Genomic DNA, 21,095 nt, shown 5'->3' on the forward strand with positions numbered 1-21,095 from the left:
CTCCTTTCCGGGGGATGACCCACAGCACCCCAGGCATTGAGCAGGGTTGAAATGATGGTTATATTTGGGTGAAAGTTTCCTCTCATTTTCAGTAGCAGGATCTAGCTACACCTCATTTGAAAGAGTGATTCTTAACCATTTTGGAGTTCAATGTAATGGTCTGTCTCTCCAGAGAGCCATACTGATTTTAAAACAAAATTAGATTTTAAATTTTTATTTTTGTATTGTTAAAGGAAATCAAAGATGTGCCAATTAGATCCAACTTGCAAGTATTGTCAGAGACTGAAAAGTCCTGTCCATACCCAGAAGTCAAACAGTCTATAGAGGAAGACTTAGCTCAGGGCAAAGCTCAACAGAGGGGAAAAGGATTTACTCCCTAAAATCATATTTTGTGGCTCCAACATTCATATTTTCAGAGAAACTAGAATTTCCCAGTTTATCTCCTCTTCTCTTAACTTCTTCCCTTACCCTAATCACCAGGGGGAGGAGTTCCTAGAGTGGTCTATGGGAGCCCAGCCATGGTAGGAATTCAACTCTTTTCCATGCTCAGTCCTCAAGTGACAAAATCAGTTCTCAAGGTTTTGAGGGCTTAGGCAAGACATAGAATTGGAAGAAGTGTCATAGGTCCCCAAGCCCACTAACATATCCTCCCATTCCATCTCCAGAGGGATAGGGAGGTGACCTTACAGGAGTTCTTTAAAACTGTTGCCATGCCATGGATGCATTTAGAAGTCCGATTAAGCTTAGGGACTCTTCAGAATAATGTTTTTAAATGAATGAAATAAAATACATGGGGTTACAGAAGATACCAATTATATTGATAAATATATGGTTAAATATGGTTGGGTTTGGGGGGGTTCCAAGGACCCTAAGGTTAAGAACTCCTGCTAGGGGTTATGGAATGGAGACAAGAATAAGTGAAAAGAAAGCATAGCAATGGTGGAGAGATCAAGAAATGTTGTCACCAATGCACTGCAAGGACAAGAGGACAGCCCTTAGATGAGAATTTATTCTAGAGCCTGAACACATCCCAGGAAAGACTTTCTTAAGAACAAGAATGGGCAGGGCAGGAGGTGTGTGGGGGAAGGCTGTACTGGTCCTCTCCCACCTTGCAATGTGGTCTCCCACACATAACCTGTCACGTATTTCTTTGCAGGGCTCAGAAAATCAAGAAGGAATGTCGAGTGATGATAAAAACAAGCCCAGTGAACCCAAGAATGAGCCCAAGCAATGTGATCCCAGGTGTGAACAAAGGTGTGAGACTAAATGCCAGCCCAGCTGTTTAAAGAAGCTGCTGCAACGGTGCTCTGAAAAGTACCCACAGGAAAAGTTCCCAGCACCACCAAAGTGTCCCGTGTCCCCCATGCCCCCCACTGTGCCCTCCACCATGCCCCTGCCCAGCTCCCTGCCCTCCCAAGCCATGTTCCAAGCCCTGTCCTCCTAAATGCCCACTGCCCTGCCCACCCCCAGAGTGAGGCACCAAGGGCACTACCCAGCCCACTACATCCACCATCTCCACCATATTCACCACTATGGGGCTGAGAGCTGAAGCCATGAACTGACAAGTAAATGTGTTCCTCTGTTGTGCAAGACTTTCTTCTCCTGGTTTCTTGGTAGTTTTTGGTTTGTTTCTTGTTTTCCAGCATTATACCACCAAGAAGCAACCCCCTGAGTGTGAGGCTAGGACCCTGGCCCTGCACACTCAACAACCTTGGAAGATGGTCAGGTCTCTAACCCCACCTGCTGCATAGAGGGACGTGGCATCTTCTGAGAGGTGCACCCAGGGAATGCACTCCTGCTAGTGTACAGCCTGAGAGAGCGATAAACATGGCTATTGAAGTGGCTAACCCTGGGAACCCAATGAGCACAAGCGGGGAAGAGTGTGTGAGGGGAAACAGGAATGATGCTGGGGAAAGTTCCACAAAGACTCAGGGAAAGAATTCTACCCTTGGCTATTAGTCCCATTGCATAATGCTTGGGCAGAACACTCTGAAAACAGGCTTCATGGGTTTAAACTCTAGCTCTGCTCCCCAAAATTTTGTGACCTTAAGCCAGTTGGTTACCTTCTCTGAGCCCTAGTTTCCTTCTCTCTGTAAAAGGAATGAGGATACTAATAGTATTGGTGTTACCTGGTTGTTGTGTGGCTTAAGGAGTTAACGAATGCCAAGTGCCTGATTTGCTGGGACACAGTGAGGGGAGCACTCTGTACCTGCCCAGGTGTGACACAACACACCTGAACTTGACTGCCTTGTGCTTCACTTCCTCGTCAGGCTGTAAATATCCTGAGTGCAATAATCAGGTTCTAACTCATACCGGTAAGAACAGCTAAGCATTCTTCTAAAAAATAAGAAATAAGAGAGGAGTTTGTGGATTACACCAATGTCAGTTGGCTGGCTTTGATCCTGGAGTATAGTTATGCAGCATGTCACCATGTCACCCTTGAGAGAATTCCAGTGAAGGGGACATGGGATCTCTATTTTTGCAACTTTCTGTGAATCTATATACAGTTTCCAAAGAAATAGTTAAGTACAAAAAAATAGAAAAGGATAAATCTGGGAGGACCTCAATTAAGAATGAACCAGAAAAGTTTTCACAGCTGATATGTTAGTGTACAAGTAGCTACAGGGAGTACACATCAAAGTGGCTTAATTCACAAGTTATCAGTTCATATTGCTGGGAAGGATATTAGGATGAGGAGGGGACACGTAGAATTAAAAAAGAGCCATAAGAACAAGGACTTCAGGGTCTGGGAGCATGGATTCACCGCCACTGTTTCAATCTCTCTCATCCCCACCAGTCTCCACTCCTCTTCAGGATGGGTATGCTCACCTCTTAGACCTCTCCATGTGGTAAGGTCCTTGGCCACGTGGACCCACATTGTTGATGGCTTGGGTATGAGGTATTCCTGTTATTTCAGGAAAGAAACCTGATTGGTTCTTTCCAAAAACGCAGGTTATCATCACAGCTCACAACATCCAAGCAGAAGTAGGTTTAGGATTCTTTGCTGTCACAAAGGTAATGAAAGAGGCTAGGTCATGTTATAAGTGGGAGTGATTCTACCAACCTGCTTCCTTACCTGCTGTTCTGTGATTTAGAACTTGAGACATCCAGAACTACATCCTGTTCACTCATTTGCAGGTAATATTTTATGTGCTTCCTTAAGACTGGATTGTGAAAGAGACTGAAAAGGATCATAAATTTTCATGGCTGAGTTTCTTTTAATTGAAATATAATTTACTTATTCTGAAATAGACAGATCTTAAACCTCAATCAGGATACAAAAAATAACAATCACTTCAGAAGGTACCCTTGTGCCTTGGCCAATGAATCCATACCAAAAAGCCGTGTGGCTGACAGGGTCTTGGTGCTCTGGCTGGGTGTCACGCCTGAGCCTCTGAGGTGGGAGAGCCGACTTCAGGACGTTGGTCCACCAGAGACCCCCCAGCCCCTCATAATATCAATCAGCGAGAGCTCTCCCAGATATCTCTGTCTCAACACTAAAACCCACCTCCACACAACAACCAGCAAGCTCCAGTGATGGACAAGCCAGGCAAAACAACTAGCAAGACAGGAACACAGCCCCATCCATTAGCAGAGAGGGTTCCTAAAATAATAATAAGTTCACAGACATCACAAAACACACCACCAGACGTGGCACTGCCCACCAGAAAGACAACAGTCTCATCCACCTGAACAGAGGCACCAGTACCCTCCACCAGGAAGCCTACGCAGCCCATTGAACCAACCATAGCCACTGCGGGAAAACACGAAAAACAATAGGAACGATGAACCTGAAGCCTGCAAAAAGGAGACCCAAAACACAGTAAGTTATGCAAAATGAGAATACAGAGAAACACACAGCACATGAAGGAGCAAGAACAAACCAGAACAAACAAATGAAGAGGAAATGGGCAGTCTACGTGAAAAAAAAATTCAGAGTTATAATAGCAAAGATGATCCAAAATCTTGGAAATAGAATAGAGAAAATACAAGAAACGTTTAACAAGGACCTAGAAGAACTAAAGAAAAAAAATCCAAAGAAGAACAACACAATAAATGAAATTTAAAATTCTCAGGAAGGTATCAATAGCAGAATACTGAGGCAGAAGAGTGGATAACTAACCTGGAAAATATAATAGTGGAAATAACTACCACAGAGCAGAATAAAGAAAAAAGAATGGAGGACACTCTTAGAGACCTCTGGGACAACATTAAACACACCAATATTCGAGTTATAGGGGTCCCAGAAGAAGAAGAGAAAAAGAAAGGATATGAAAAATATTAAACAGATTATAGTTGAAAACTTCCCTAATATGGAAAAGGAAATTGTCAATCAAGTCCAAGAAATGAAGAGAGTCGCATACTGCATAAATCCAAGGAGAAACACACCAAGACACATATTTACCAAACTATTAAAAAGTAAATACAAAGAAAAAATATTAAAAGCAATACAGTGGAGAAAGGACAGCCTCTTCAATAAGTGGTGCTGGGAAAACTGGACAGCTATATGTAAAAGAATGTAATTAGAATACTCCCAACAACATACATAAAAATAAACTCAAAATGGATTAAAGACTTAAATGTAAAGCCAGAAACTATCAAACTCTTAGAGGAAAACATAGGCAGAACATTCTATGACGTAAATCACAGCAAGATCCTTTTTGACCCATCTCCTAGAGAAATGGAAATAAAAACAAAAATAAACAAATGTGACCTAATGAAACTTCAAAGTTTTTGCACAGCAAAGGAAACCATAAACAAGACGAAAAGACAACCCTCAGAATGGGAGAAAATATTTACAAATGAATCAACTGACAAAGGATTAATCTCCAAAATTTACAGGCAGCTCATGCAGCTCAATAACAAAAAAAATAAACAACCCAATCCAAAAAATGGGCAGAAGACCTAAATAGACATTTCTCCAAAGAAGACATACAGACTGCCAACAAACACATGAAAGAATGCTCAACATCACTAATCATTAGAGAAATGCAAATCAAAACTACAATGAGATATCATCTCACACCAGTCAGAATGGCCATGATCAAAAAATCTAGAAACAATAAATGCTAGAGAGGGTGTGGAGAAAGGGGAACACTCTTGCACTGCTGGTGGGAATGTGAATTGGTTCAGCCACTATGGAGAACAGTATGGAGGTTCCTTAAAAAACTACAAATAGAACTACCATATGACCCAGCAATCCCACTACTGGGCATATACCCTGAGAAAACCAAAATTCAAAAAGAGTCATGTACCAAAATGTTCATTGCAGCTCTATTTACAATAGCCCAGAGATGGAAACAACTTAGGTGCCCATCATCGGATGAGTGGATAAAGAAGATGTGGCACATATATACAATGGAATATTACTCAGCCATAGAAAGAAATGAAATTGAGCTATTTGTAATGAGGTGGATAGACCCAGAGTCTGTCATACAGAGTGAAGTAAATCAGAAAGAGAAGGACAAATACCATATGCTAACACATATATACGGAATTTAAGGGAAAAAATGTTATGAAGAACCTAAGGGTAAGACAGGAATAAAGACACAGACCTACTGGAGAATGGACTTGAGGATATGGGGAGGGGGAAGGGTGAGCTGTGATAGAGCGAGAGAGAGACATGGACATATGTATACTAACAAACGTAAGGTAGATAGCCAATGGGAAGCAGCCGCATGGCACAGGGATACCGGCTCGGTGCTTTGTGACCGCCTGGAGGGGTGGGATAGGGAGGGTGGGAGGGAGGGAGACGAAGACGGAAGAGATATGGGAACATATGTATATGTATAACTGATTCATTTTGTTAGAAAGCAGAAACTAACACACCATTGTAAAGCAATTATTCCCCAATAAAGATGTTTAAAAATATATATATTAAAAGCAGCAAGGAAAAAGCAACAAATAACATACAAGGGAATCCGCATAAGGTTAACAGCTGATCTTTCAGCAGAAGCTCTGCAAGCCAGAAGGGAGGGGCAGGACATATTTAAAGTGATGAAGGAGAATAACCTACAACCAAGATTACTCTACACAGCAAAGATCTCATTCCGATTCAAAAGAGAAATTAAAAGCTTTACAGACAAGCAAAGCTAAGAGAATTCATGACCACCAAACCAGGTTTACAACAAACAATAAAGAAACTTCTCTAGGCAGGCAAAACAAGAGAAAGAAAAGACCTACAATGACAAAACAATTAAGAAAATGGTAATAGGAATATACACATCAATAATTACCTTAAATGTAAATGGATTAAATGCTCCAACCAGCGCAGAAAGAGGACTGGGGTTGGCAGCGTGAACACAGCCTGAAGGGGTTAGTGCACCACGGCTAGCCGGGAGGGAGTCCGGGAAAAGTCTGGACCTGCCGAAGAGGCAAGAGGCTTTTTCTTCCCTCTTTGTTTCCTGGTGCGCGAGGAGAGGGGATTAAGAGCGCTGCTTAAAGTAGCTCCAGAGACAGGCCCAAGCCGCGGCTAAAAGCATGGACCCCAGAGACGGGCAGGAGACGCTAAGGCTGCTGCTGCCGCCACCAAGAAGCCTGTGTGCAAGCACAGGTCACTATTCACACCTCCCTTTCTGGTAGCCAGTGCAGCCCGCCACTGCCACGTTCCCGGAATCCAGGGACAACTTCCCCGGGAGAACGCACAGCGAGCCTCAGGCTGGTGCAACATCACGTGGGCCTCTGCCGCCTCAGGCTCACCCCGCACTCTGTGCCCCTCCCTTCCCCCAGCCTGAGTGAGCCAGAGCCCCCGAATCAGCGGCTCCTTTAACCCCATCCTGTCTGAGCGAAAAACAGATGCCCTCCCACAACCTACACGCAGAGGCGGGGCCAAATCCACAGCTGAGCCCCTGGGAGCTGTGAGAACAAAGAAGAGAAAGGGAAATCTCTCCCAGCAGCCTCAGAAGCAGCGGATTAAAGCTCCACAATCAACTTGATGTACCCTGCATCTGTGGAATACATGAATAGACAACGAATCATCCCAAATTGAGAAGGTGGACTTTGAGAGCAAGATTTATGATTTTTTCCCCTTTTCCTCTTTTTGTGAGTGTGTATGTGTATGCTTCTGTATGAGATTTTGTCTGTATAGCTTTGCTTCCACCATTTATCCTAAGGTTCTATCCGTCCGTTTTTTTGTTTTGTTTTGTTAATTTTTTCTTAATAATTATTTTTTAATTTCATAACTTTATTATATTTTACTTTATTTATTGTACTTTATCTTCTTTCTTTCTTTCTTTTTTCCTTCCTTCCCTATTCCCTCCTTCATTCCTTCCTCCCACTGTCCTTCCCTCCCGCCCTCCCTCCCTCCTTTCTTTCTTACTTTCTTTCCTTCTTTCCTTCTTTTCTTCTTCCTTTCTTTCTTCCTTCCTTTCTTCCTTCCCTTCTTTCTTTCTTTCTTTCTTTCTTTCTTTCTTCCTACTTCTACTAATTCTTTCTCTCTACTTTTTCTCCCTTTTATTCTGAGCTGTGTGGATAAAAGGCTCTTGGTGCTGCAGCGAGGAGTTAGTGCTATGCCTCTGAGGTGGGAGAGCCAACGTCAGGACAGTGGTCAACAAGAGAACTCCCAGCTCCACATAATATCGAACGGTGAAAATCTCCTAGAGATCTCCATCTCAACGCCACCACCCAGCTTCACTCAACGACCAGCAAGCTACAGTGCTGGACATCCTACGCCAAACAACTAGTAAGACAGTAACACAACCCCACCCATTAGCAGAGAGGTTACCTAAAATAATAATAAGTCCACAGACACCACAAAACACACCACCAGACGTGGACCTGCCCAACAAAAAGACAAGATCCAGGCTCATCCACCAGAAAACAGGCACTAGTCCCCGCCACCAGGAAGCCTACCCAACCCACTGAACAAACTTTAGCCCCTAGGGACAGACACCAAAAACAACGGGAGCTACGAACCTGCAGCCTGCAAAAAGACCCCAAACACAGTAAGATAAGCAAAATGAGAAGACAGAAAAACACACCACAGATGAAGGAGCAAGATAAAAACCCACCAGACCTAACAAATGAAGAGGAAATAGGCAGTCTACCTGAAAAAGAATTCAGAATAATGAGAGTAAAGATGATCCAAAATCATGGAAACAGAATAGACAAAATGCAAAAAAACATTTAACAAGGACCTAGAAGAACTAAAGAGGAAACAAGCAATGATGAACAACACAATAAATGAAATTAAAAATACTCTAGAAGGGATCAATAGCAGAATAACTGAGGCAGAAGAACGGAAAAGTGACCTGGAAGATAAAATAGTGGAAATAACTACTACAGAGCAGAATAAAGAAAAAAGAATGAAAAGAACTGAGAACAGTCTCAGAGACCTCTGGGACAACACTAAAGGCACCAATATTCTAATTATAGGGGTTCCAGAAGAAGAAGATAAAAAGAAAAGGACTGAGAAAATATTTGAAGAGATTATAGTTGAAAACTTCCCTAATATGGAAAATGAAATAGTTAATCAACTCCAGGAAGCACAGCGAGTCCCATACAGGATAAACCCAAGGAGAAATATGCCAAAACCCATATTAATCAAACTGTCAAAATTTAAATATAAACAAAGCATATTAAAAGCAGCAAGGAAATAACAACAAATAACACACAAGGGAATCCCCATAAGGTTAACAGCTGATCTTTCAGCAGAAACTCTGCAAGCCAGAAGGGAGTGGCAGGACATATTAAAACTGATGAAGGAGAAAAACCTGCAACCAAGATTACTCTACCCAGCAAGGATCTCATTCAGATTTGATGGAGAAATTAAAAACTTTACAGACAAGCAAAGCTGAGAGAATTCAGCACCACCAAACCAGCTTTACAACAAATGCTAAAGGAACTTCTCTAGGCAAGAAACACAAGAGAAGGAAAAGACCTACAATAACAAACCCAAAACAATTTAAGAAATGGGAATAGGAACATACATATCGATAATTACCTTAAATGTAAATGGACTAAATGCTCCCACCAAAAGACACAGATTGGCTGAATGGATACAAAACCAAGACCCATATATATGTTGTCTACAAGAGACTCACATCAGACCTAGAGACACATACAGACTGAAAGTAAGGGGATGGAAAAAGATATTCCATGCAAATGGAAACCAAAAGAAAGCTGGAGTAGCAATTCTCATATCAGACAAAATAGACTTTAAAAGAAAGACTATTAGAAGAGACAAAGAAGGACACTACATAATGATCAAGGGATTGATCCAAGAAGAAGATATAACAATTAAAAATATTTATGCACCCAACATCGGAGCACCTCAGTACATAAGGTAAATACTAACAGCCATAAAATGGGAAATTGACAGTAACACATTCATAGTAGGGGACTTTAAAACCCCACTTTCACCAATGGACAGATCATCCAAAAAGAAAGTAAGTAAGGAAACACAATCTTTAAATGGTACATTAAACAAAATAGACTTAATTGATATTTATAGGACACTCGATCCAAGAGCAACAGAATACATATTTTTCTCAAGTGCTCATTGAATATTCTCCAGGATAGATGATATCTTGGGTCACAAATCAAGCCTTGGTAAATTTAAGAAAATTGAAATCCTATCAAATATATTTTCCGACCACAACGCTATGAGACTAGATATCAATTACAGAAAATATCTGTAAAAAATACAAATACATGGATGCTAAACAATACACTACAAAATAACGAAGTGATCACTGAAGAAATCATAGGGGAAATAAAAAAAATACCTAGAATCAAATGACAATGGAGACACGACGAACCTAAACCTATGAGATGCAGCAAAAGCAGTTCTAAGAGGGAAGATTATAGCAATACAAGCCCACCTTAAGAAACAGCAAACATCTCGAATAAACAACCTAACCTTGCACCTAAAGCAATTAGAGAAAGAAGAACAACAACAACAAAAAAAAGTTAGCTGAAGGAAAGAAATCATAAAAATCAGATAAGAAATAAATGAAAAAGAAATGAAAGACACAATAGCAAAGATCAATAAAACTAAAAGCTGGTTCTTTGAGAAGATAAACAAAATAGATAAACCATTAGCCAGACTCATCATGAAAAAAAGGGAGAAGACTCAAATCAATAGAATGAGAAATGAAAAAGGAGAAGTAATAATTGACACTAAAGAAATACAAAAGATCATGAGAGATTACTACAAGCAACTCTATGCCAATAAAATGGACAACCTGGAAGAAATGCACAAATTCTTAGAAATGCACAACCTTCCAAGAATGAGTCAGGAAGAAATAGAAAATATGAACAGACCAATCACAAACACTGAAATTGAAACTGATTAAAAATCTTCCAACAAACAAAAGCCCAGGACCAGATGGCTTCACAGGCGAATTCTACCAAACATTTAGAGAAGAGCTAACACCTATTCTTCTCAAACTCTTCCAAAATATAGCAGAGGGAGGGACACTCCCAAATTCATTCTACGAGACCACCATCACCTTTATACCAAAACCAGACAAGGATGTCACAAAGAAAGAAAACTACAGGCCAATATCACTGATGAACATAGATGCAAAAATCCTCAACAAAAGACAAGCAAACAGAATCCACAGCATAAAAGGATCATACACCATGATCAAGTGGGGTTTATTCCAGGAATGCAAGGATTCTTCAGTATATGCAAATCAATCATTGTGATAAACCATATTAACAAATTGAAGGAGAAAAACCATATGATCATCTCAATAGATGGAGAGAAAGCTTTCAACAAAATTCAACACCGATTTATGATAAAAGCCCTGCAGAAAGTAGGCATAGAGGGAACTTTCCTCAGCATAATAAAGGCCATGTATGACAAACCCACAGCCAACAACATCCTCAATGGTGAAAAACTGAAAGCATTTCCACTAAGATCAGGAGCAAGACAAGGTTGCCCACTCTCACCACTCTTATTCAACATAGTTTTGGAAGTTTTAGCCATAGCAATCAGAGAAGAAAAAGAAATAAAAGGAATCCAAATTGGAAAAGAAGAAGTAAAGCTGTCACTGTTTGCAGATGACATGATACTATACATAGAGAATCCTAAAGATGCTACCAGAAAACTACTAGAGCTAATCAATGATTTTGTTAAAGTTGCAGGATACAAAACTAATGCACAGAAATCTCTGGCATTCCTATACAATAATGATGAAAACTGAAAGTGAAATCAAGAAAACACTCCCATTTACCATTGCAACAAAAAGAATAAAATATCTAGGAATAAACCTACCTAAGGAGACAAAAGACCTGTATGCAGAAAATTATAACATACTGTTGAAAGAAATTAAAGATGATACAAATAGATGGAGAGATATACCATGTTCTTGGATTGGAAGAATCAACATTGTGATTATGACTCTACTACCCAAAACAATCTACAGATTCAGTGCAATCCCTATCAAACTACCACTGGCATTTTTTACAGAACTAGAACAAAAACTTTCACAATTTGTATGGAAACACAAAAGACCCCGAATAGCCAAAGCAATCTTGAGAACAAAAAATGGAGCTGGAGGAATCAGGCTCCCTGACTTCAGACTATACGACAAAGCTACAGTAATCAAGACAGTATGGTACTGGCACAAAAACAGAAAGATAGATCAATGGAACAGGATAGAAAGTCCCCAGATAAAGCCAAGCACATATGGTCACTTTATCTTTGATAAAGGAGGCAGGAATGTACAGTGGAGAAAGGACAGCCTCTTCAATATGTGGTGCTGGGAAAACTGGACAGGTACATGTAAAAGTATGAGATTAGATCACTCCCTAACACCATACACAAAAATAAGCTCAAAATGGATTAAAGACCTAAATGTAAGACCAGAAACTATCAAACTCTCAGAGGAAAACATCGGCAGGACACTCTATGACATAATCACAGCAAGATCCTTTCTGACCCACCTCCTAGAGAAATGGAAATAAAAACAAAAATAAACAAATGGGACCTAATAAAACTTCAAAGCTTTTGCACAGCAAAGGAAACCATAAACAAGACCAAAAGACAACCCTCAGAATGGGAGAAAATATTTGCAAATGAAGCAACTGACAAAGGATTTATTTCCAAAATTTACAAGCAGCTCATGCAGCTCAATTACAAAAAAACAAACAACCCAATCCAAAAATGGGCAATAGACATTTCTCCAAAGAAGATATACAGACTGCCAACAAACACATGAAAGAATGCTCAACATCATTAATCATTAGAGAAATGCAAATCAAACTGTAATGAGATATCATCTCACACCAGTCAGAATGGCCATCATCAAAAAATCTAGAAACAATAAATGCTGGAGAGGGTGTGGAGAAAAGGGAACCCTCTTGCACTGCTGGTGGGAATGTGAATTGGTTCAGCCACTATGTAGAACAGTATGGAGGTTCCTTAAAAAACTACAAATAGAACTACCATATGACCCAGCAATCCCACTACTGGGCATATACCCTGAGAAAACCATAATACAAAGAGTCATGTACCAAAATGTTCAATGCAGCTCTATTTACAATAGGCTGGAGATGGAAACAACTTAGGTGCCCATCATCGGAGGAGTGGATAAAGAAGATGTGGTACATATATACAATGGAATATTACTCAGCCATGAAAAGAAAGGAAATTGAGTTATTTGTAATGAGGTGGATAGACCTAGAGTCTGTCATACAGAGTGAAGTAAGTCAGAAAGAGAAAGACAAATACCATATGCTAACACATATATATGGAATTTAAGAAAAAAAATGTCATGAAGAACCTAGGGGTAAGAAAGGAATAAAGACACAGACCTACTAGAGAATGGACTTGAGGATATGGGTAGGGGAAAGGGTGAGCTGTGACAAAGCGAGAGAGAGGCATGGACATATATACACTACCAAACATAAGGTAGATAGCTAGTGGGAAGCAGCCGCATAGCACAGGGAGATCGGCTGGTTGCTTTGTGACCACCTGGAGGGGTGAGTTAGGGAGGGTGGGAGGGAGGGAGACGCAAGAGGGAAGAGATATGGGAACCTATGTATATGTATAACTAATTCACTTTTTTATAAAGCAGAAACTAACACACCATTTTAAAGCAGTTATACCCCAATAAAGATGTTTAAAAAAAAAAGAAGAAGAAGAAAGCAGGATACCACAAAAACTGGTTAGAACTTACTAGTTCCAAGATGACGGAAGATTTAACATCCAGTAGACCTTGAGCCTCATTATATGCTCATTGTAATACATTAGCATCTAAATGACACACCCACAGGTGCCATGACAGTTCCAAGGCCGACCATAAAAGGCTGAAACGTGGGCGGTGGCCCAGTTCCTACAAATCTCTGCCCTTTGCCCAAAATAGTTGGAATAATCCTCCCACTCGTTAGCCTATGAAATTACCCGACTTATAAAAGCTAACCATTCCCACACCTCAGCACAACTCTCACTTTCCAAGACCCTGACCTCATGCCTTGGGGTCTCCTCTCTTGCCTTCTGAGATGGCCCATACTCTGTCTATGGAGTGTGTATCTCTCTAAATAAACCTGCTTTAACTTTGAAAATAATAATAATAATAATAATGCTCCAAACAAACGACATATACTGGCTGAATGGATACAAAAACAAGTCCCATATATAAGCTGTCTACAAGAGACCCACTTCAGACATGAGGACACATACACACTGAAAGCAAGGGGATGGAAAAACATATTCCATGAAAATGGAAATCAAAAGAAAGCTGGAGTAGCAATTCTCATATCAGACAAAATAGACTTTAAAATAAAGACTATTACAAGATTCAAAGAAGAACACTACATAATGATCAAGTGATCAATCCAAGAAGAAGATATAATAATTGTAAATATTGCTGCACCCAACGTAGGAGCACCTCAATACATAAGGCAAATGCTAACAGCCTTAAAAGGGGAAATTGACAGTAACACAATCATACTAGGGGACTTTAACACCCCACTTTCACAAATGGACTGATCAACCAAAATGAAAATAAATAAGGAAACACAAGCTTTGAATGATACATTAGACATGATGGACTGAATTGCTATTTATAGGATATTCCATCCAAAAACAACAAATACACTTGCTTCTCAAGTATTCATGGAACATTCTCCAGGATAGATCATATTCTGGGTCATAAAACAAGCCTTGGTAAATTTAAGAAAATTGAAACTGTATCAGATAGCTTTTCAGAGCACAATGCTATGAGACTAGATATCAATTACAAGAAAAAAAACTGTAAAATATAAAATACATGGAGGCTAAACAATACATTATGAAATATCCAACAGATCACTGAAAAAATCAAAGAGGAAATCAAAAAATACCTAGAAACAAATAACAATGTAAACAGGATGGCCCAAAACGTATGGGATGAAGCAAAAGCAGTTCTAAGAGGGAAGTTTATAGTAACACAATCCTACCTCAAGAAACAAGAAACTCCTCAAATAAACAACCTAACCTAACACCTAAAACAATTGGAGAAAGAAGAGAAAAAAAAAACGCTGAAGTTAGCAGAATGAAAGAAATCATAAAGATCAGATCAGAAATAAATGAAAAATAAATGAAGGAAACAATAGCAAATATCACTAAAACTAACAGCTGGTTCTTTGAGAAGACAAACAAAATTGATAAACTATTAGCCACACACATCAAGAAAAAAAGGGAGGGCTTCCCTGGTGGCACAGTGGCTGAGAATCTGCCTGCCAATGCAGGGGACACGGGTTCGAACCCTGGTCTGGGAAGATTCCACATGCCACGGAGCAACTAGGCCCGTGAGCCACAACTACTGAGCCTGCGCGTCTGGAGCTTGTGCTCCACAACAAAAGAGGCCACGACAGTGAGAGGTCTGTGCACCACAATGAAGAGTGGCCCCCACTCGGGGCAACTAGAGAAAGCCCACGCACAGAAACGAAGACCCAACACAGCCAAAAATAAATAAATAAATAAATAAATAAATAAATAAATAAATAAATAAATAAATAAATAAATAAAATTTTAAAAATTTAAAAAAAAAGGGAGAAGACCTAGATCAATAGAATTAGAAATGAAAAAGGAGAAGTAACAACTGGCACTGCAGACATACAAAGGATCATGAGAGATTACTACAAGCAACTATATGCCAATAAAATGGACAACCTGGAAGAAATGGACACATTCTTAGAAAAGCACAACATTCCGGGACTGAACCAAGAGGAAATAGAAAATATAAACAGACCAATCACAAGCACTGAAATTGAAATTGTGATTAAAAACCTTCCAACAAACAAAAGCCCAGGACCAGATGGCTTCACAGGCAAATTCTATCAAACATTTAGAGTAGAGCTAACACCTATTCTTCTCAAACTCTTCCAAAATATAGCAGAGGGAGGAACACTCCCAAACTCAATCTATGTGTCCACCATCACCATGATACCAAAACCAGACAAAGATGTCACCAGAAAAAGAAAACTACAGACCAATATCACTGATGAACATACATGCAAAAATCCGCAACAAAATACTAGCAAACAGAATCCAACAGCACATTAAAAGGATCACCATGATCTAGTGGGGTTTACCCCAGGAGTGCAAGGATTCTTCAATACCTGCAAATCAATCAATGTGAGAAACCATATTAACAAATTGAAGGAGAAAAGCCATGTGATCATCTCAATAGATGCAGAAAAAGCTTTTGACAAAATTCAAAAGAAAATTGATAAATATCCCTCCAGAAAATAGGCATAGAGGGAACTTACCTCAACATAATAAGCGCCATATATGACAAACCAACAGCCAACATCATTTTCAATGGTGCAAAACCGAAACCATTTCCACTAAGTTCAGGAACAAGAAAAGGTTGCCCACTCTCAGCACTATTATTCAACATAGTTTTGGAAGTTTTAGCCACAGCAATCAGAGAACAACAAAAAAAAAAAGGAATCCAAATCAGAAAAGAAGAAGTAAAACTGTCACTGTTTGCAGATGACATGATAGTATACATAGATAATCCTAAAGATGCTACCAGAAAACTACTAGAGCTAATCAATGAATTTGGTAAAGTTGCAGGATACAAAATTAATGCACAGAAATTTCTGGCATTCCTATACACTAATGATGAAAAATCTGAAAGAGAAATTAAGGAAACACTCCCATTTACCATTGCAACAAAAAGAATAAAATACCTAGGAATAAACCTACCTAAGGAGAGAGAAGATCTGTATGCAGAAACTATAAAACACTGATGAAAGAAATTAAAGATGATACAAAGAGTTGGAGAGATACACAATGTTTTGGATTGGAAGAATCAATATTGTGAAAATGACTCTACTACCTAAAGGAATCTACAGATTCAATGCAATCCCTATCAAACTACCAATGGCATTTTTCACAGAAATAGGACAAAAAAATTTCACAATTTGTATGGAAATGCAAAAGACCCCAAATAGCCAAAGCAATCTTGAGAAAGAAAAATGGATCTGGAGGAATCAGTCTCCCTGTCTTCAGACTATGCTACAAAGCTACAGTAATCAAGACAGTATGGTACTGGCACAAAAACAGAAATATAGATCAATGGAACAGGATAGAAAGCCCAGAGATAAACTCATGCACATATGGTCACTTTATCTTTGATAAAGGAGGCAAGGATATACAATGGAGAAATGACAGCCTTTTCAATAAGTGGTGCTGGGAAAACTGGACAGCTATATGTAAAAGAATGTAATTAGAATACTCCCAACAACATACATAAAAATAAACTCAAAATGGATTAAAGACTTAAATGTAAAGCCAGACAACATACATAAAAATAAACTCAAAATGGATTAAAGACTTAAATGTAAAGCCAGACACTATAAAACTCTTAGAGGATAACATAGGCAGAACACTCTATGACGTAAATCACAGCAAGATTCTTTTTGACCCACATCCTAGAAAAATGGAAATAAAAATAAACAAAAGGGGCCTAATGAAACTTCAAATCTTTTGCACAGCAAAGGAAACCATAAACAAGACCAAAAGACAACCCTCAGAATGGGAGAAAATATTTGCCCACGAAGAAACTGACAACGGATTAATCTCCAAAACATACAAGCATCTCATGCAGTTCAATATCAAAAAACCAAGTAACCCAATCCAAAAATGGGCAGAAGACTTAAATAGACATTTCTCCAAAGAAAATATACCGATTGCCAACAAACACTTGAAAGGATGCTCAACATCACTAATCATTAGAGAAATGTAAATCAAAACTACAATGATGTATCACCTCACACCAGTCAGAATGGCCATCATTAAAAAATCTAGAAACAATGAATGCTGGAGAGGTTGTGGAGAAAAGGGAACCCTCTTGCACTGCTGGTGGGAATGTAAATTGATACAACCACTATGGAGAACAGTATGGAGGTTCCTTAAAAAAGTACAAATAGAACTACCATATGACTCAGCAATCCCACTACTGGGCATATACCCTGAGAAAACCATAATTCAAAAAGAGTCATGTACCACAATGTTCATTGCAGCTCTATTTACAATAGCCAGGACATGGAAGCAACCTAAGTGTCCATCAATAGATGAATGGATAAAGGAGATGTGGCAAATATATAGTGAGGTGGATTGACGTAGAGACTGTCATACAGAGTGAAGTAAGTCAGAAAAAGAAAAACAAATACTGTAAGCTAACGAATGTATATTGAATCTAAGAATAAAAATGGTTCTGAAGACCTTAGGGACAGGACAGGAATAAAGACACAGATGTAGAGAATGGGCTTGAGGCCACAGGGAGGGCAAAGGGTAAGCTGAGACAAAGTGAGAGCGTGGCATGGACATATATACTATCAAATGTAAAATAGCTAGTGTGAAGCAGCCGCATCACACAGGGAGATCAGCACAGTGCTTTGTGACCACCTAGAGGGGTGGGATTGGGAGAGTGGGAGGGAGACACAAGAGGGAGGGGATATGGGGATATATGTATACATATAGCTGATTCACTTTGTTTTACAGCAGAAACTAACACACCATTTTAAAGCAATTATACTCCAATAAAGACGTTAAAAAATACGAAAGGAGGCATATCTGAGATACTCCCTTTGGAATCATGGCCCATAAACAGTTTTCCATCCTTCTGAGTCTGGAAAAATTGTTCAGGACAGCAGAAGGTACAATAACTACAGATAGTTCAAACTGTGCCCAGGAAAAGACACCTGGGACCCCCACCAAACCAAGGTCATACAATATCCCGGTTGCAGAAGAACTTTTAGGACTCAAGAGCTAGACAAGGACTTTTAGGGTGCAACTCCCTCATTTTTCAGATGTGAAAACTACTAGTTGCTTTCTCTGACATGTGAGCCTTGGGGGTCTCAGGGTCTCCTGGAAAGAAATGGAGCACACTACAGGGTCGTGCAGAGAGGTGCCTCCTGGTCCCAATTGAATGTATGGCATAGACAACTATGTTTAACCAAAAATTTCTGTGAATAATAATAATAAAGGAAAATTTTCAACATTCTAGTCATTTTAGGACAATGGAGTATGGGTAACCAGTGAAGTATTTGTATTTTCCGAATTTTTACTAGTAGTCCTTTATTTCTTTTGTAATGGGGAAAAAATGATATAATCATGAATACTTCTGAGACCCTCTAAGTCCTTTCATTTGCTCAATGAACAAAAAAAAAGGAAAAGAAGGAAGAATGTCTTCCTCCACCTGAGCACGTTCATGTATAAAAGAAGGCACCCCCACTTGGGTGCCTGCCTCCAAGGGATAGGATCACAGTCCCACAGCCAAGCAGCTCCATCACAGTGTTGGTCAGGAGCTGGTGCTCTCCCAGGGGGCTCTGAGGACTCAGCACAGACTGGGTGGGGGGCAGTTCTGAGAAGACGAAACAATCCATTTGCCAATTTAGTTCTCTTTTCTCCTATGTAAATGAAACCAAAGATAGACATCTCTTAATGGCTACTTTCCCAGCAAAAATAACTGGATCAAATGCAATGTGTGGGAAGACAGCTAGAATGTGATGAGTGTGCCAGTTCCCTGCAGAATGCCTTAATTACTCCCAAGCCCCAGCGGTGGTCACCCACCTCCTTTTGGGGTAGTTGACTGCTGCTGGGGCTTGGGAGTAACACCTGAAGAGTGGCACCATGAGAATCTGTGCAGTGCCAGGCTGATGGCTCACAGATAATGTGAGGGGTCAGGACCAAGCCTTCCATTTTTATGGGAAAGCAGTTCTCAGGGTCCATTAGGATGGCAGCAAGAGGAGACTCTTGATTCACACTTCCCGAGAACCAGGGAGCATACAGCCAGCCTTCAAAACACTTCTAAGTCCTCCCCAACAAAGCCAGCTGGGGGTGACTGGTAAGGTGAGCCAGTGTTATGAAAGGGTGGGCACAGAACACAGGGATGTTTAGCTTTGAAGCTCTCAAACTGGAAGGAACCTTAGAGATCATGTTCACAAATCCCCCACCACCACATAGATGGAACTGGGGAGATGGCAGGAAGTAACCAGTTACCAAAACTGTGCTATTTTCTGATCCTGCTTTCACATGACCAAATACTTCAGCCAGGGGCAGGAGCACAGGCTCATCCTGGGAGACTTTATTGATGATGACAAGTCATAACTGCTTCTACTTTACAGCTGTTGATGCTCAGCAAACAGATCAGTAAATAGAGAAAGTCAATTGTCAAACACAGGGATTCTAAGATACAAACTGATGGTAAAATACATACTGGGGTATATTCAGCTGCACCCATCTTCCAGGTGCAGGAAACCTCACATGTCTCACCTTGAGAGCTCCATGTTCTCTCCCAGGCTCAGAGAAAATTCTGCTCAGACTGAGGCTTCATGGGTTTTTCCACCAGACATGCTCTCATCCTCTCTCACCTCACCACTCGGAACCTCCTCACTGGCTTCTGAAGCCTCAAGCTCCCCTTCCTCTAGCCCTCCCTCCAGCAGAAGCCAGCAAGGAAGTCTTGCCCAAACTCAAATCTAAGCATGTCACTCTCTTGCCTAAATAGCTTAAAGGCTTCTCTGCCTAAAGAACATCTAGAATGACTTAACCTGTCATGCAAAATTCCTCAGGATCTGGCCCCGCCTCTCCTCTAGGTTTATCTCACCAATCCTCTACCTCCTTCTAGAACTTTGCAGCCCAACAACAGGTAATTGTGCATATTTCCTAGCCCACAGCAGAGAGCTTCTGGCCTTCGTGACTTTACACATTTTTCTCCTCCATCATCCTTCCTTCTTCCTCTGAATCCTCCTCTGACAGATCCACTTCAACAAGTTGTCGTCTCTGAGGCCAACTCAGGGGTCACCTGCTCCAAGAAGTTGCCCCCACCTTCCACCCGCAGGCTGCTTAAAGGCCCCTTTCTGTGGTCTTAGAGCCTTTCTCTCCTGTAATACTTACCATGCCATGATCTGGTTATCCATTTACACTGAGAGCTTTTTGAGAACAGAGATGGCCTGGCACACACAGCAGACATTCAATAATAATAAATGAGTGACTCCTCAGTGGCTTTGGAGGCACCTTTCCAAAGAGGAGGGGATTGCTCTGGGCTGAGCCCCTGTCCACTGTGCTTCTTACTCTCACTCAATGGAGTCATTCCCAGAATCCAGAGGTGGGGAGTGGGGAAGAGGCTGCATGTGGGTGGCCTGGGACTGAGAGAAAGGCACCTGGCCTTGGTCACTTTCCCTCAGGCACAAGAGGCAGACCCTGCCAGCCCTACCCCTGGCCTCACCTGGGAAGACAAAATGGTAAAAGGAAAAGGCTTGTCATCCCACAGACATGGATTCAAAATGAGCTCTACACTCCCAGCTGTGTAGGCCAGACAAAATGTTTCACCTCAGGGGAAGAAGAGGTCACAGTTTCTTCACCTGAAGAATGAGAAAAAATGTCCTTCCAAAGTTTGGAGAGCAGTAACTAAGTGAAATTACATATGTAAAGCCCCCCACAGGGGAAACTGAACTTAGAAAGCCAGGATGCAAGAGCACTCAAGAACCTAGGCCAGCACCTGGAGTCATCACCCATCACCTACTGTGACAAGAGCTTCTTGCCATCTGCCGTGTGAGGCAGTGGGTCTGAGGGAGAAAGGGAGAGTTATAGAGAAGGAAGACAAATATCTTCGAAGGCAAGATTTTGAAGGCCATTTCTCCAGCTAGGCCCC

The 21,095-nt window shown here is 40.6% G+C and overlaps 1 protein-coding gene across 1 annotated transcript; it reads left to right on the forward strand.

The window, feature by feature from the left end:
- Window positions 1-1,177: 1,177 nt before the first annotated feature.
- LELP1 (late cornified envelope like proline rich 1) lies at window positions 1,178-1,475 on the forward strand. Its single transcript, XM_007472341.1, is given in 2 exon segments — window positions 1,178-1,350; window positions 1,352-1,475. Coding segments are annotated over 2 exon segments (297 nt in total).
- The last annotated feature ends 19,620 nt before the right edge of the window (window positions 1,476-21,095 follow it).

Source organism: Lipotes vexillifer, unplaced genomic scaffold (assembly GCF_000442215.2).
Source record: "Lipotes vexillifer unplaced genomic scaffold, Lipotes_vexillifer_v1.1 scaffold854, whole genome shotgun sequence".
Taxonomy (NCBI): domain Eukaryota; kingdom Metazoa; phylum Chordata; class Mammalia; order Artiodactyla; family Lipotidae; genus Lipotes; species Lipotes vexillifer.